At 35.7% G+C, this 16,144-nt stretch overlaps 1 protein-coding gene across 2 annotated transcripts in view; it reads right to left on the bottom strand.

Annotated features, from left to right (window-relative positions):
* The window catches only part of ABHD12B (abhydrolase domain containing 12B), a 55,779-nt gene that overhangs the window by 3,846 nt on the left and 35,789 nt on the right, over positions 1 to 16,144 (bottom strand). For both annotated transcript variants that reach the window (XM_072629823.1, XM_072629822.1), the window contains exons 6-11: positions 14,657 to 14,702; positions 14,425 to 14,554; positions 11,547 to 11,584; positions 9,743 to 9,822; positions 8,348 to 8,430; positions 7,719 to 7,797 (exon numbers count right to left, since the gene is read on the bottom strand). In XM_072629823.1, the coding sequence (XP_072485924.1) occupies positions 7,719 to 7,797; positions 8,348 to 8,430; positions 9,743 to 9,822; positions 11,547 to 11,584; positions 14,425 to 14,554; positions 14,657 to 14,702 (456 nt within the window). The remainder of the gene's footprint in view (positions 1 to 7,718; positions 7,798 to 8,347; positions 8,431 to 9,742; positions 9,823 to 11,546; positions 11,585 to 14,424; positions 14,555 to 14,656; positions 14,703 to 16,144) is intronic.

Here is a 16,144-nt window from a genome sequence, read left to right as displayed (position 1 = left end):
ATGCCCAGACCATTTCTCCTCTATCACAAACTCTAGGATGGAGTGGTCACTTCCCCACTGGATTTCCATATTTTCTACCAATTTCTCCCAATTTGTAGATTCAGAAAAGAATGGGATTTGTTTGTTTGTTTGTTTGTTTGTCTTGATTTGCTTTTTTCTACACTCAACCTTTTGAAGGATGAAATTACCATATGGAAATGTCTTACAGTTACTGAGTGCTCTGATTTTGTCAGATTTCCAACAGATGTCTGGATAATTGAAGCTCCCCTTCAATAATATATCATGCATCTGTGCCAGGATTGTAATCTAGTTCCCAAACTCCTCACCCATTTCTTATTTCTATGCAAGTGGACTATAGGATACATAATATAATGACAAAATCACTTCATTGATCCTCCATTTTTCTTCACTCAGTATTATCCATCAAACTCCCCCCTCTTGGTTCCTGGATTTTCCTCACCTAGGCAAACTTCATAACACTTCTCTGCCCCACTCCTTTTACTTACTCTGTTTTTTTAATAAGATCTATCTATCCAAACCATGGTCAGCTTATGGGTTTCATCCAACCATGTCTCAGTGATGACTCTCAAATACTCAAAAAAGACTTGTGATCATATTCAGAATTACCTCCAATGACAGATTACAACCTACCCATCTTATCCAACTTTTGCCCATGTTCTTTCAAAAGTTTACCACAGGAGAGCTCTTTCTCACTTTCTCCCAATGTTTTGAGGGTACTGGTGAAGACCTTTATCCATCTGTCATTCCTCTTGCCATATGACTAAGCCATTTTCTCTTTCTGTCACACAGTTTCTTGATAATATCCTTAACGCCTATCCTTAATGCCTATCCTTCAGAGTTCTTCTTTAGTTATGTTGTAGCCAATCTATGCCTATGATTGGCCTCCCCACTGTACTCCATGTGATACCCATCTTTAGTTCTTCAGAGGCAGTATCATTCCATAAGCAAAGTGATCTCCATGAGTTTTCTGCTTGGTCTCGAGCCTCCAGTGAGGGTTGGAGGGGAAGAGCTAGACACATTAACATCATATCCCTCATTTATCCTTAGGGAAAAGAACAGAAGCACCATTCCATCAAAATAGTCTCTTGCTGCTGAGATGATGGGAGAAGGTGTCATTCTATCACATTTCCAGCCTAATTTCTTGCTCTGGGAAAAGAACATTACCACTCCTGCTTAGAATTCTTGTTGCCTTATGTGAACTGCTCAAGACTGAAAGGATTCTCCCAAAGATCATACTACTGATTTTGAAAATCTCTAAATTTTTATTTAATGATTAATAAACCCCTTGTTCATATATGTTCCATATCCCAATAACTCTGAAACCCAATATGTCATCACCCAACCTCATTTCTCATCCCCTACTGCCTTGATGCCTTATTCCCATTCTCCATAACCCACCCCTCCCCAAAGACCCACTCTAAACCTACCCATCACTTTCACTGTGCTCTCTGGAATGCCTGTTCCACAGGCAGCAAATTTACATTCAGCTTAAATCTTTTCCTTTCTGACTTCATCTTTGTGGGTCTCGCTGAGACTTGGCTCTGTCCTTGATGATACAGCAATCTGAGACACTCTTTCCCACACTGCTGAACTTCCATTCATTCACCTGACTCATTGATTGAGGTGGATGAGTTAGAGTATTCCCTGCTCCCTTGTCTCTTCCAGGTTCTCTCTCTACTATCATCATTCAGTAAGCTCTACTCTTTTGAGGTTCATGTAATCACATCTATAACTCAATCAAAACCTTGATGAATGTTGTCTACAGACCTCTAGGATACTCCTCTTCTTCCCTCAATGAGTTCAGTACCTGATTCACAATATTAGTGTTCTCCATAACTCCTGTCCTCATACTAGGGGATTTCACTATACATACTGATAGTCCCTCACTCTAACCTCTCAGGTCATCAACTTACACTTTTCCAATGACTTATGCTTTAGCCTTACCTCAGGCACATATAAAGATGATCATATCTTTGCTTTTGACATCAAATGCATCACCTTCATATTCGTGAAATCTGATATTCCTCTATCTGATCACAATACATTGGATTTCTATCTCTCCCTCTGTCTTTCAATAGTAAACTCTGTTCTTTGTCCACACGGTGACCTCCGATACTTTGACCCTTTGTTTCCCTCCCACCCCTGCACTTTCTTCCTTTCCTCAATTTAACCCCTTGGTGAACCAATTCATCTCCATACTGTCCTCTTTCCTTGAGTCACTTACACCCCTCTCATATTGTCAATTGTGCCCTACCAGGTGCCAACTCTGGATCACTCTTACACATATGCTGCTGAAGGTGGAGAAAATTACACAAGTGTCTTGACTGAGTCCACTACAAATTTACATCCTATAACCTCAGTGAGCCCTCACTGCCACTAGGCAATCCTTTCACACCTCACTAATTAACTCACTTTCTCACTCACCACAGCAACTTTTCCACATTTTTTTATTCCTTTTCAAACTATTCATGGTTCCCCTTCCCCCATTCTCTCAAGTGACAATGTTGGTTCATGTTTTACTGGGGGAAGAAAAGAAGACAATTCTCCAAAAGTTCTCTCTTCCCTTTAATTCACATCACCCAGATGCCTTCTGCCACTATTTCCTCCTTCATCTCTATCTCGGATTATGAAGTTGTGCTTCTTTTTGCCAAAGCAAACCTTTTTATATGTATAAGTAATCCCATTCCATCCACCTCTCCTAATAGACTACTCTCTCTATCATTCCACTCATTTATGTTTAATTTCTTTCTATTTACTGACTGCTTCCCTAATGCCTACAAAGGAGATAGTTAGATGGTACAATAAACAGTGTGTTGGACCTGGAATCAGTAAGAACTGAGTTCAAACCCAGTCTCAGATATTTACTGTCTCTGGGCAAGTCACTTAATGTCTGCTTGCCTCAGTTTTCTTAATTGTAAAGTGGAACTGATAACAGTACCTCCTTGCAGAATTGTTGTGAGAACAAAATGTAAAAGTACCTAGCACAATACCTGGTTCATAGTAGGCGCTGACTAAATTCTTGTTCCCTCTCCTTCTTTCAAATATGCTCATGTCTCCCTCATCTCCTAGCCTTCATTTGATTGTTCATCTAATTTCTCTACTGTGTTTTGTGACTAAACTCTTCAGAAGGCGATCTGTAATAGGTATTTCCACTCCTTCTACTCTCACTCTCTTCATACCTCTCTACATTCTGGTTTCCTACCTCATCATCCAAATGAGACTGTTTTCTCCAAAAGTTACCAATAAAATCTTGATTGCCAAATCCAGTGGCCTTTTTCTCAATCTTTTTCCTTCTTGACCTTTCTATGGCCTTTGACACTATCACTCAACCTCTTCTCCATAATATTCTTTTCCCCCTTAAGATTTTGTGACCCTTCTCTCTCATGGTTCTCCTCTTATCAAAAAGATCTGATTCTTTTCAGTCTCTTTGAAGAATCTTTGCCTGTTAACCATGGGAAAAAAAACTCCTCCTATTAAGAGGAGTTTGATTAGGGAAGATGTGTGGGAAGGCCCAAGCCTTTTGTTAATGAGACACTGGTTCTCAAGGGTTGTGGTGCCCTCTGGCTCTAAAAAAGGTATAAATACTCTGAGTTAAGGTTTTATTTTGGGGCTTACTGGAAGTGTTTGTGTGGCCTGATAAGGACTCTGGGAAGCTGCTAAGGAGCCTCTCAGCTTGGAAAATGCAGATGTTTTCCCAGTTGCTTCCTTCTCTGATAACTATGGTCAGACAGTTGGACCTGTCTGTTGAATTCAGGCAGAGGAAGCCATGTCTGCTGATCTTTGATTTCTCTGTATTTTCTTTGAAGTTCAGGGTGCTGACTCCCCTGAACTAGGTGAATGATATATGTGCTTGGTTAAAGGAATGATACATGTGCTTGAATAAAGTGATTATTAACCCCTCGAAAGTTGCTTTTCCTTTTATGAATGAAGATCTAAGAACCTGTGATAGTAGGCCCCCTGTGTATGTTGAGGTGCTTACTGTTATACTTGGTTGCATTTTTTTAGTAATTAAGAATGTCAAATTTTTTCCCCATGCCTTTGGTATCTTCTCCTCCTTCAGACACCTTGTATCTCTCCATGCCCTCACATTTGTATTGCCTCCACAATGGATGTCCTCTATGTATACTTAGTCTAATCTAGCTACTTTCCCTGACTTTTTTCCTTTTTATTCCCATTTATACCTAAATATTCTTTTATATACTGGTTTAAGAATATTAGATTTTTAAAAATGTGTGTTTAGCACCTTCTATGAAGTCAGATATTTTATTTTTTCACCAAGTCTCTTGAGAGACTGGAGGTGAATTGGAAACAGTCCAAGGAGCTATGACTATGGCTGGGAGACTAGAAGCTCTGAAAGTCAGTATGGGCAACCACACCAGGCATCAGACCCTAACACTGTATATATCAAGGGTTCCTGCAAAAATAATGGAAGAAAAGGAGCACAAGGAGGTATTGATGTCGACCAGACCATGATCTAAACATAAGTGGTACACATTCTGGATGACAAACAAACCAAAGAGCATCACTGGAAGTAGTTACCAAAGGGACTGAGCAAGCAAAGGCCCAAAATAAGGACAGAATAACTGGGTACACAGATAACCTATTTATCACCATAGGTATGAATAAATGGATTTGCAACTGGAAAGAAAATGGCTGGAAAACAAGTGAAAATAAAGATGTGTCCACAAATACCAATTCACTAAGCTGGGTAATATGACTCAGGACATGAATGTTGAGTGGAAGTATGTACCTGCCCTTTCAAAAGTTGAAGATAATGCTGAAACTCAAATCCTTAGCCAGAGAAGCAACTAGAAAGGGAGAAGTCTCAATCAACACTTTGCAGATGGTAAAATTTAAAGTGTCACTCTCCTTAACCTTTCAATATAATATAATCTCCAAATCAATCTCTTTACCCTTTCCTCCTCCTTGTGTTGTAGCTGTCTTCCATAGCTATCACTGGTCATTTTCTTCATTTGCTTTCTTGGTTTTTCTATGATCTATTTTAATTTTTCTTCAATAATATAATATTATAAATAACTGCAGAAATTGTTCACATGTACTAATAATAAAAAGAGAAAGGCGGATATCCTCATCTCTGTCAGATCCAGCTCAGCTCTTGACTTGGTCAACTCTTGCCCCAAACCACCTAGAAACCAAGTCAAACTGTCTGACTGCTCATGTGACTTTGGGGTAATGGGAATTACCAACTTTTCCTTTAGGTAAAATAGACTGTGAAACAAACTTTGCTATCTGCCTGATACTGCTTTCTAAGGACTTCCTGGATTTATTATTTGTGCTACTTGTATGCCCTACAGTATTCCAATATCATCTGACCTTCCAACAATCTAAAAATGCTTATCTAGGCCATACAATCTGATCCTCTGAAGCATTCTTATGACTTTTAGGATTTAGAACTTTTAAAAATCTTTTCATTTACCCAGCAACTGAACCAATATGTTGTCTCCTCACACAAAGTGTGAACTTGACCATAGACTGTCTTTCTGTAGTTGTCATCCATCCCCAGTACTGAGCATAGCACTTGGAACATAGTAGGAATAGGAATTCAATAAATGTTTTGCCGTTAATTCATAATGTCTGATTTATGGCTCCCCTGAGCCTTCTGATAAGTGCCATTTTTACTTTATGAAACAAACACCACTTCTTCATCTTGTTAAATAAAAATCTTAAGGACTTGGAAAAGGTAGAAAAAAATCAGCAACAAGAAAGGACTTTGGGAAGAGGTCTGTAATGGGAGTTAAAAATTGCCCATTGATAAGCCTCAGGTGGGGCTATTGAGAGAGGCTTGATTAGAGGAGGCTTGTTTCCTATGAAGGCCCACACCTTTTGCTCATTGTTAATGAGGCTCTGGGTCACAAGGGATTAGGCAGTGCCCTCTGGCTCTGAAAACAGCATATATACTCTGAGAGAAGTTTTGCTTTGGGGCTTAGTTTTGGAAGGTTTGTGTGCCAGATGAGATCTGGGAAGCTGCTAAGCAGATCCCCAGGCTTTAAAAACCCAGCTGTTGATGCTTCTCTCTCTGCTAGCTATGTATGTATGTATGTAATGGTCAGACAATTGGAAGTCTGTCTGTTGGGCCTTGTATGTTGAATGTAATTAAAGTGGTTGTTGACCCCTCAAAAGTTGCCTGTCCTTTTGTAAATGCAGATCTAAGAACCTGTGATAGCAGGTTCCCCCAGCAACCGGGTATACAAGGCCCAAAACGATTGTTCAGTTATATTCTGATCTATAATGACATTGAATAGTTCACATTAAAATTCGTTTTTTCCTTTTTTTGGTAAAAATAAGCTTTTTTACTTTTACAATTCTGGATATTGGATGCTTGTATAAGTTTCTTATAGATTCTCAAAGTCAAATAATTAAATTGTAACTGTTTAAAAAATGTTTAAATGGTTTTTGTAAATTTTGTTTAAATGATTTTAATTGTTTAATTTAATATTTGTATTAAAATGGTTTAATATGTTTAATTTAAATGATTAAATATATAAAATGTTTAAATGGTTTCTGTAAATTTTTTTCCACTTTTCTTCTGTTTGTAAGCCTTCTTTTTCCATCTTGAAGTCCCCTTGGAATGATTTTTGCTTAGTTGGATATATTGCCAAGCTTTCTTTAAACTAGTTTTATCTTCCACTCCCTCTGCTTTGTGAGATGATATTTATAATAAGCTACTGTCATACTTTTTTATAAGATTTTATAGACAAATTCATGATCTAACCTGATGTTCCCTAGGGCAGTTTGCTGTCAGATGTTTGCTGATCAAAGCACTTTCCAAGTTCTTTGGATCTTGTTGCAGACATTAAATGTACATTGGTTTACCTTCTGAATGAAATTATTGGTGTCAATGTCATTTCCCTTATCCAGAAAAAAAGTTCCTCTTGTTTGTTGCCTAATTTGAGACATTTATGTGTAGATAGAGGCTATAGATTTCACTACTGATACTTTTTTTAGACTTTTATTCTGTGATTTAGGGGCACCTATCTTCCCTTCTTTTATTCTTTCTTGGTAGCTAATTTGAGTAGCATTTAACTTAGGAGATATACTTATTTTTCTCTCTCTCAAACCTATTTATTTATAATTTAAAACCCTTTTGTTTAGATTTACAGACAACTGGCAAATATTTTCTGAACATTCAAATATATGTACAACCAGAGTTTCTCCAACTCTGACAAAGAATCAGTCATCCCTATACTATAAATCATGGTCCAGAAATACAAATCCCATTCTCAGATACCACCTTCCTAATCAAATGGTTATTTCCCAAATTGATTTTTCTCTTTTGAATCTTTATCTACAGTGAGCAGCGGTTAAGAAAACACAGCCTGTGCCCCTATGATTTTCAATTTCTTGCCTGAGATCTCATAATTATTAGCAGCAATTTTTAGACTCCTTTTGTCTATTTTTTCTCATATTTATTTGATGCTATTTTCAATGTCATCTTTTGCACACAAGTCATCAATGGAAATATACTGCAATATATTTATATCTACCATGTGTTTCTCTAATGTACTACAATCATCACCTCTGTCCACAATCAGGGAGAGAAAAATTAATACACTGACATCTCCTAAAATAAACTCCCATTTATGCTGTAAAACAAAGTAATTCTTTAAGTAAATGCAGACTAAATTAGAGAATATATGTGTTATTAGTTGTATTCAAAGTATAACCTTAAAAATTACCTTTTGGCCTTTTTCGAAAGGTATAGTCTTGTCGTCCTTTGCATGTAAGATCAGAAGAGGTGAGGATAAGAACTTAACACTAAGAGAGAAAGAAGAAAGATACACACTAAGCTAAAGAAATATAGAAGGTTTTTTGCTCTTGCAAACTAATGTTTTCATCTTTCTTCCATATGAACTTTGTATCCAAGAGCCTCCAAAACACCATTTCATAATCACATCTTCCAGTTTGTTGCCCATTGCACAAGTTTTCAGACTTTTTCAATAGATTAATTATTCTGATTTTTTCCTCTTTTTAAAAAATTTTGTAATCAAACATTACTGTTTAATAGGATGGTTCTCTAGGAGGGAAAGGGGGAAAGACATATGATGGAAAAATATAATGATTTTTTTAAAATAATCAATTAAAAAGTTTACTTTAAAAAACACTGTAGGGGCCGCTATGTGGCACAATGAATAGAGCACCAGCCCCGGAGTCAGGAGGACCTGAATTTAAATCTTACCTCCAGACACTTGACCCTAGCTGTGTGACCTTGGGCTTGTCACTTAACCCCAACTGCCTTGCCTTCCCCCCACCATAAAAAAAAACAAAACACCATAGCAGGTATAGAAATAAAGTGTATTACTCTTACTTCTCATAATTAGGAAAGACAATTTTGTCTATTGTCACTGCATCCAGAAACAAACGTACAAATCCTGGAAGTTTATGGAACATCTATTTTAAGAGAAGAAAAAATAATGTTTTTATGACAGAAATTTCATTATTTTATTGCTCCCTTGTGAACTATAGTGATTTGAATAACCTACTCTTAAACAGCAGTACTAATAGAGAAATATACTATGCAAATATTCTTAGCCAGAAGTTAAAAAACAGGGCATTCTGGTTATTCAAGCATTGTCGCAGTTAATAGGTATCATAGATGGATGATCAATTCTCCGGCAATTATAATATTTTTAAAATATATAAGCCAAGTGATGTAATTTAATCTTTGAATTAGAAAGTGATTTAGGATCTTATAGTGGCTTTAAGTCATCAGAAACAGTAATTATCATCATAGTATAGGATAAGACAAAATATCTGTCATTTAATCAAATGCCAGGTAAACTGGCTTGCTTCATTTTATTAAAAAAAAAATTTAATTGATGTTCTTTTTTTCACGTCACTGCCACTTTCCATTGGCTGCCAGAGGTTCCTCAAATCAAATCTTTCCATGGAACAAATACAGTCAGTCAAACAAACAAGCCTTGTCCATGTCTCAAAATGAATGCCAATAGCCTCCCTTCTAAAGGGTAAGAGGTATGCCACCTCATCTGTCCTCTGAAGTTACAATGTCCCTGTTTTCACTTTCTCGCTTTCATACTAAGGACTTGTTGATTCTAACTAGAATTTTATTGCAAAGGGTGTATAACCTCCTTCAATATTTTCAAAACAGATTTAGAATTCAGGAAATGTCTTTAATAAATGCAAAGTGGAAGTGGAAGAACTGTTCCAACTCTTATCTATATAAAAGTCTACTCATCTAGATAAATATGGGGTTTTTCTATTAAAGAAAGGGAGAAAATTCTGACCTACAAACTTAAGTACCTAAGATGGATATCAGTTTTTGTTGAAAAAATAAAATAAAATAAAAGGCATAAAAATTGAAAGACAAAGAATTCAAGTTTGTTAAATATTCATCTTGCAGAAAACCTGTATTTTCTCCCATTTTTGTTTATGGCTGATTTGTTACTAAACATGACAAAGGGTTTCCTTTTTACCGTGAGGCAAAATTACAAAGGCATAAGCAACACTCAGATCTCACAGATTGGATAGAAACTCTGAAACTCTTGATGCTTTAGAAGGAGATTCCCAAAGCCAGAATTCAAGACATCACAAACTCATATCAGTTTCACTACTGAATTCCAGAAAAATTTTCAATTAATAAGATGTCTAGCCTCAAAAAGACAAATGATTAGGCTATTGAAGAACTCTGTGTATTTTTTTCAAATACCTTAATACAGATGTGAAGATAAATTTTATTCCTTACTTTTAATATGGGATAATTAGCCAATGCATCACGAATGTTGGTAAATGGAGCTTCTAGGACAATTGCATCCACTGGGGATCCTTTTGTCATTAAAAAAAAAAAAAAGAAATCAGTAACACATCTAACATGCTTGCTCTAATCAAAATTTATCCTGCTATTTCCTAACTAAAATCTTTTCCTCTTCCCTACCAGCCCCAGAGTACTATGCTCTAAAGGACCTTATTACAGCAAACCAGTACAAAGAGGGAAATCTCACTGTAAAGAATTAACCATAAGTCTAAAATCAAAAATTTAGAAAATAGAATTGGAAGGTAGTTTAGGGATCATCTAGAACAGGAGTTCTTTTTAAATTTTATTTTTAATTTATGGAATTTTTATTTTTAATTTATGAATTCTTAACCTACAATAATGTGAATTTATTTTTTCTCAAATATTTTGATAACTGTTTTTCCATATAATTGGTTTTCTTGTAAGCTTTTGTATGTTATTTTAAAATTTTAAAAGCATCATTCTGAGAATGGCTATATAGGGTTCACTAGATTACCCAAAGAAATGATTTCCCATGTCTCCTAAATCTCAGTACAATGTTATTTACTGAGTCACACTTCCTCCAATTCCAAACTTTTCCTCTTTGTTAATCTGCTCCTTCAAAAATCAATAAAATTTGCAAATATATATCTCACCAAGAAACTGTCATATGCAATATCATGCTAATATGATGACCAGACTACCCAAAGAATTTGTGTGAGAAATTACTCTGGATATTCTTCAAGGAGGGCTACATCGATATAGTTGCAATTATAGCTAAAGTTTCCTTAATCAACATGCTTGGGAAATGGAATTAATTGAGGTCAATAACAGAGTTATGACTGATTGCATTTTAATTAATATAGGATTAGCTAGAGAGCTGTTTTTACTTCAACACACATTGTTAAAAAAAATTTTCATGTATTAACTCATATCCCATCCTTCCTCAGTAGAGAATCGCAAGTATAATTAAATCTAATCCTTCAGTGATATATATCTTCACCTTGTAATCCACATCATGTGCAACCTATCAATCAAAGATATTCATTGTAAACTTTACTTGCACTTGTTCTATGATCTGTAATATTTTTACTGTTGAAAGCATTTTATTGTAGAAAGCATATAAAGTATGACTACATGTAGAGAAGGTATAGGAGATTAGACTGAATGTATATTGACCAAAAATTTTTAAACCCTGATAAAAGATCATTTTCTTATAATTGGCTCGTCTTAAAAGTAAAGTACATACGCAAAAAGGAAAGGGATTAATGGAGGTTTTCAGTTAGATTACGTATCTAAGTAATTAAGAAAAATGCCTCAATTTCACCTGAATTACTTGATTAATAACTGTTTTATAGAAAGTGAATGATGGATAGATTGTTTTAAAATGTCTCATTGTTTCTGCCTCATCAGATGAAGATTAGAGTCTTCTGTTTGGGAAGACAACAGAAGTCAAGTCTTGCCTATCTTTTTATTACTTCTTTAAGGAAACTAGTAGTTTCCAAAGAGTGTCTTTTCTAAAATAAGTGAATTTTTTCCCTAAGAATCCTTCCTGAATTTCATATGTTAGAGTATCAGCTGTAGCTTTATATCAATATAAAAGAAAATTAAAACTAAAAAAAATTCTATCTCTAGTTTGGACAATTCAAATATCTGTTCCTTGTATTCATAACAAGTACTTTATAATGAGTTTGTAATGGTAATCTGTGAACAACAGGCTTTTGCTATTAAATTTTTCTTCACCTAAAACAATAGTATCAACCAACTTTTAAATTACCTCTTTCTTCCAGTGTTCTTGCAGCATTTGTTGCAACTCTATTGAAAAAAATGTATAAATAGAACATTGAAATGAAATTAAACAGAATACAAACATAAAACAGCTTTAAGAACTCAATACCAATTCCCATAACAAATTATCAAACCATTATTCTAGGGATCCAGCAGAGGTAATAAAAGGATTGTTCAGAGTATTTGCATCAGCTTTTGTCTTGGTGCCTGTTGTCTACCAACCTCCTAGACATCCTCCCTCCTTTCTAAAAGAGTTCACTGCCTGACCCAGAATGTTCCTCTCCATGCCAACTTTTTCCATCATCCTGGAGTCAACATATATTTTGTTTTCCCCTCAAACATACTGACTTCCCTGTCTCTCAATATACTCAACTTCTCTACTCCAACTCAAAGATGACTACACTCTTGATCTTGATTTTAATCCTTCACCCACAAGTCCACTTCCATGATCAAGATATTATAGGTTCCTTTGTCTCTTTACAGTCTTCCATAATTCCATCTTCTTATACCTTATTTCTTGTTCACTTTACCTCTCAGTTCCTTCCCAACCCTTTAACCTTGCTCTTACTATACTCTCTTCCCCTTACCAATTTTGACCCTTTGGTGAACCATTTCTATGATTCTATGACATCTTCTATTCTCAAGCCCCTTGTTCACTTGTCTTCACATCCCTTTCACCTTGCCAAATCTCCATCCTGAATTATTCCTACCATCCTTGCAATTTTGATTCCTTAGTGAGCCATTTTAAATCTATGACATTGTATACTCTCAAATTCCTTTTTCTTTTATTGTAACAAGACTTGCACCTTGCCAACCCTCCACCTTGGATTATTCCTACCATCTTCATCCTCTGTTTCTGCTTACGTGCTGACAAACAAAGCAAGAAGTCATGCTAGCAAATTAACTGAGTCCATTACAAATTTGTGATATCCTCACTTCAGGAAGGCAATCCTTATACTCCTAAACTGATTATCCTATTTCCCACAGTGCCTCTTCCCTCTAGGCTGGCAATGCAACCATGCATTGGGCTCCCTCTTCTTCCCATCTCTTAACCCCTTGAATTGATCCCCCACTAATTCCTCTGATGAAGAGGTGACTCTTCTTATCACCATCACCAACCCCTCTATATGTCTACTTAATTCCCATCTTCTCCCATATTCTTCAGGGCAGCTAGGTGGCTAATGCATAGAGTACCAGATCTGGAGTCAGGAATACTCTTCTCCCTGAGTCTAAATCTGAACTCAGACACTTACTAGCCATAGGACCCTAAGCAATCATTTAACCCTGTTTTCTTTAGTTTCCTCATCTGTAAAATGATCTGGAGAAGGAAATGGTAAACCACTCTGGTATTATAACCCATAAAGAGTCAGACATGACTAAAAAATCATGACCCATATTCTTTAGCAGGTTGTCCCACAATCACCTTTTTTTCTTTCTCTAACCATTAATCACTCCCTATCTATCACTGTCTGGAATGATCTTCCTCCTCACCTCCACCTCTTGGAATATAGTATATTTTCAAGACTCAGCTCAAGTGTCACTTACTGTAGGAGTCTTTTCCTGGTCCCTTATAGCTGTCATGCCTTCTCCCAAAAAGTTATCTTATTTTTTATTCATATGTGTTTTGTATGTACCTATTTTCACACATGTTGGATCCTCCATCAAAGTAAACTCCTAGAGAACAGGGATTTTTACTTTTGTCTTAGTATCCCCAGCAGTTAACTTGGTACCTGACACATAGTAGGTGCTCAATAAATGCTTGTTGCTTGGTTGTCTTCTTATCATATTTGGACTTAGTCATATGTCACTTCACATAAATGCTTTTACTTCTGTTCTATAATCTTAAATATATTCTGACAACAATAAATACTGCCACACATTACATTGCAACTATGTATAGTGTTCCATGTCAATTTGTTTTCCCTATATTACTTCATTTTCAGAATGACCTTATAAAGGAGGTATGATAGGTATTATTATCATTTCACAGAGGAGAAAATAACTTGACCATGTTCATACAGTAGCACATGGTAGACCTGGAATTTAGACACAAATCCATTGTTTTTTCTACAATAACTGGTATCTTAATTTTTTTAGGTATGGTAAAATTAAATGCTTTAAAAGTACTTAGCAAAACCAAGATTGTGATTTTAAAGAAATGATTGACTATTAGAAATGTCTCTGTTCAATAAAGTCAAGAGGAAATTAATGTGTAACAAATTGATTTTAATCAAGTATTTTACAATATATAATAACTGAGCTTTTATCAAGTACTTTTTATCAAGTACTCAAGAGGGGAGAGATTATAAGAGTTAAACCTGAGGGAAGAATTTTCTGTAGTTGAATGTTAGATTCTAGCACAACTTCAAAATGGTAACCCTTGTTTTCTTGGAATTGAAAAGATAGTAATTTCCCAAAAAGAATTCTGAAGAAGCCTTTATTGTAACAGATCATAGAGCTGAAAATTTTTTTATAAATTGTCCAGTTGTAGAACCTATTACAGAATATTAGTGTGGGAAGGGATTTTTCAATGGATTAGTCTAACCCTCAACTGAGTAGGCATGAGACTACAGTTTGTTCTCTGCAATATGCCTGGCAAGTAGTCATCCCACTTCTTCTTAAATATTTTCAGCGGCAAGGACTAGTCTAACAACTCATTTTATAAGCCAGGAAACAGAGGTTTCAGAAGGTTAGATGATTTTCTGGAGATCAAATAGCAAATTAAAGCGACAGTGGAAATTGGACCATGGTCAGATTCTCAATCTAGTGTTCTTTCCGCTATCCATAAATGCCACATTGCCTATTTCCACTGTATAACACAATAATTCTGGTGGAATGAATCAGAAGTACTTGCTTGCTTTACTTACCCTGTTCCTAGAGAATGACCCCAGAGACAGACAGGTGTAGTTCCACTTCGTGCTTTGGTCCACTCATAGATACAAATAGCATCCCTGGTCAGGCCTGTTTCTGTAGGCTTACCTGTAGAATCCCCAAATCCTGCAATCAAAAAACATGTCCAAGGTCACCACTTCACAAATGCAATAAAAAAAAAAGTACAGTAGTAAAAAAAATCTGTGTTCATAGCTCTTAACATATTACCTCTATAATCGACAGCCAGAACATGGAATCCACCTTCACTCAGCACCTTGGTGAGATACAAACTATTATCTTCAAACTCAAAAATTTGGGTAGAAAAACCATTTAAGTATGTCACCACTCCTGGTCAATATGTTAAGTAAGATTTTTGTATCCCTAGTTGTGGTAGTATAATAGACATATGTTGATGTCTTCAAATATTTGCATTTTGATTTTCACACTATAAGATTCTGAGTAGAAGGAAACTTTAACATCCTATTCATCCCATGGTGAAGAAGCTGAAACACAGAGAAGCTAAGTAAGGGACTTGTCCAGGGTCACAAAGATAGCAAGTAGCAGATTCAGAATTTAAAGGGCTTCATACCATAGTTCAGAAATATCACTCCAAAAGTGGCTCTGTATTTCTAGAAATAAATCAACTTTTTTACCAGGCTTGCTGAACACTCTCCCAAAAAGAACCTTGTGCCTTATATGTTTGTAAGTGCATGGTATTTTCAGATTCATGACACTCCTTGTCTTTCCCTAATCTTAAAATGGTACTTTTTTAAAGCTTGTAAATACCACAAGAGATAGGAATTTTAAGAAAAATCTTAACCACCGTTTTAAAGGGCATACTTTCAGGTTCCTTGTCTAGAAACTGCCCTTTAGAGATGAAAGAGAGGAGAAGTTTGGCTGAATTTTGGGACAGTGAAGAGTTGTATATAATGTAGTGACCTAAGAGCTGTACTAATCCTAGTTCTTACATTAATCATTCCATAACTCTGAAAAAATCTTTATCCTCTCAGGTTTTTGTGTTTCCTATATGTAAAAAAAAACTCTTGTTGTCCTACTTCTATGCCTAATTAATTTTAAAAATCCTAGTTTTATTTAATAATAAGGAATTGATTTTCCTATTGTTTGTGTTCTGAAAAGCAGTTTATTTGTTCAATAAATTTTTTTCCTAGACCAAATGAAAATAAATGTGAGTAGAAAAATTGAACTCCATAAATAGACTGCCCAACTAGAACATGGGAGGAGTTAAATATCTAACTCAACCTATCCACCTAGCTATGTGTCAGATGCTGATAAACCAGAAGCCTGGCATACTTTTAAACTTGGATAAAACTAGGGGATTTCCCAACAGCTGAGGTTATCTAGAATATTAGGAAACAGGAAAAAGATGATGTCATCATTTTAACTTTATGAAACATAACGGAGCTGAGACCAATGCCTGACAATACAATTTAAAGCATCTCATTCATAGAAATGTAGAAAATTGCACATACTCTCTCATACACCACCTTCTTCCTTCCAAAACTCAATGAAGCCAAATAAAATTCATGTCTTTCCCATCTTGCCAAGAGGGACCCAAAGCATGGTGAACTAACTCATGGGATTCTTCTGTGACCCTAAGCTGAAACTTAACCCTCATAGTTGGTAACACACACACACACACACACACACACACACACACACATCTATTCTGTTCCAAAGAAAATGAAGGATAATAAC

Source organism: Notamacropus eugenii, chromosome 1 (assembly GCF_028372415.1).
Source record: "Notamacropus eugenii isolate mMacEug1 chromosome 1, mMacEug1.pri_v2, whole genome shotgun sequence".
In the NCBI taxonomy this organism is placed as follows: domain Eukaryota; kingdom Metazoa; phylum Chordata; class Mammalia; order Diprotodontia; family Macropodidae; genus Notamacropus; species Notamacropus eugenii.
This window is presented reverse-complemented; position numbering and strand designations above follow the sequence as displayed.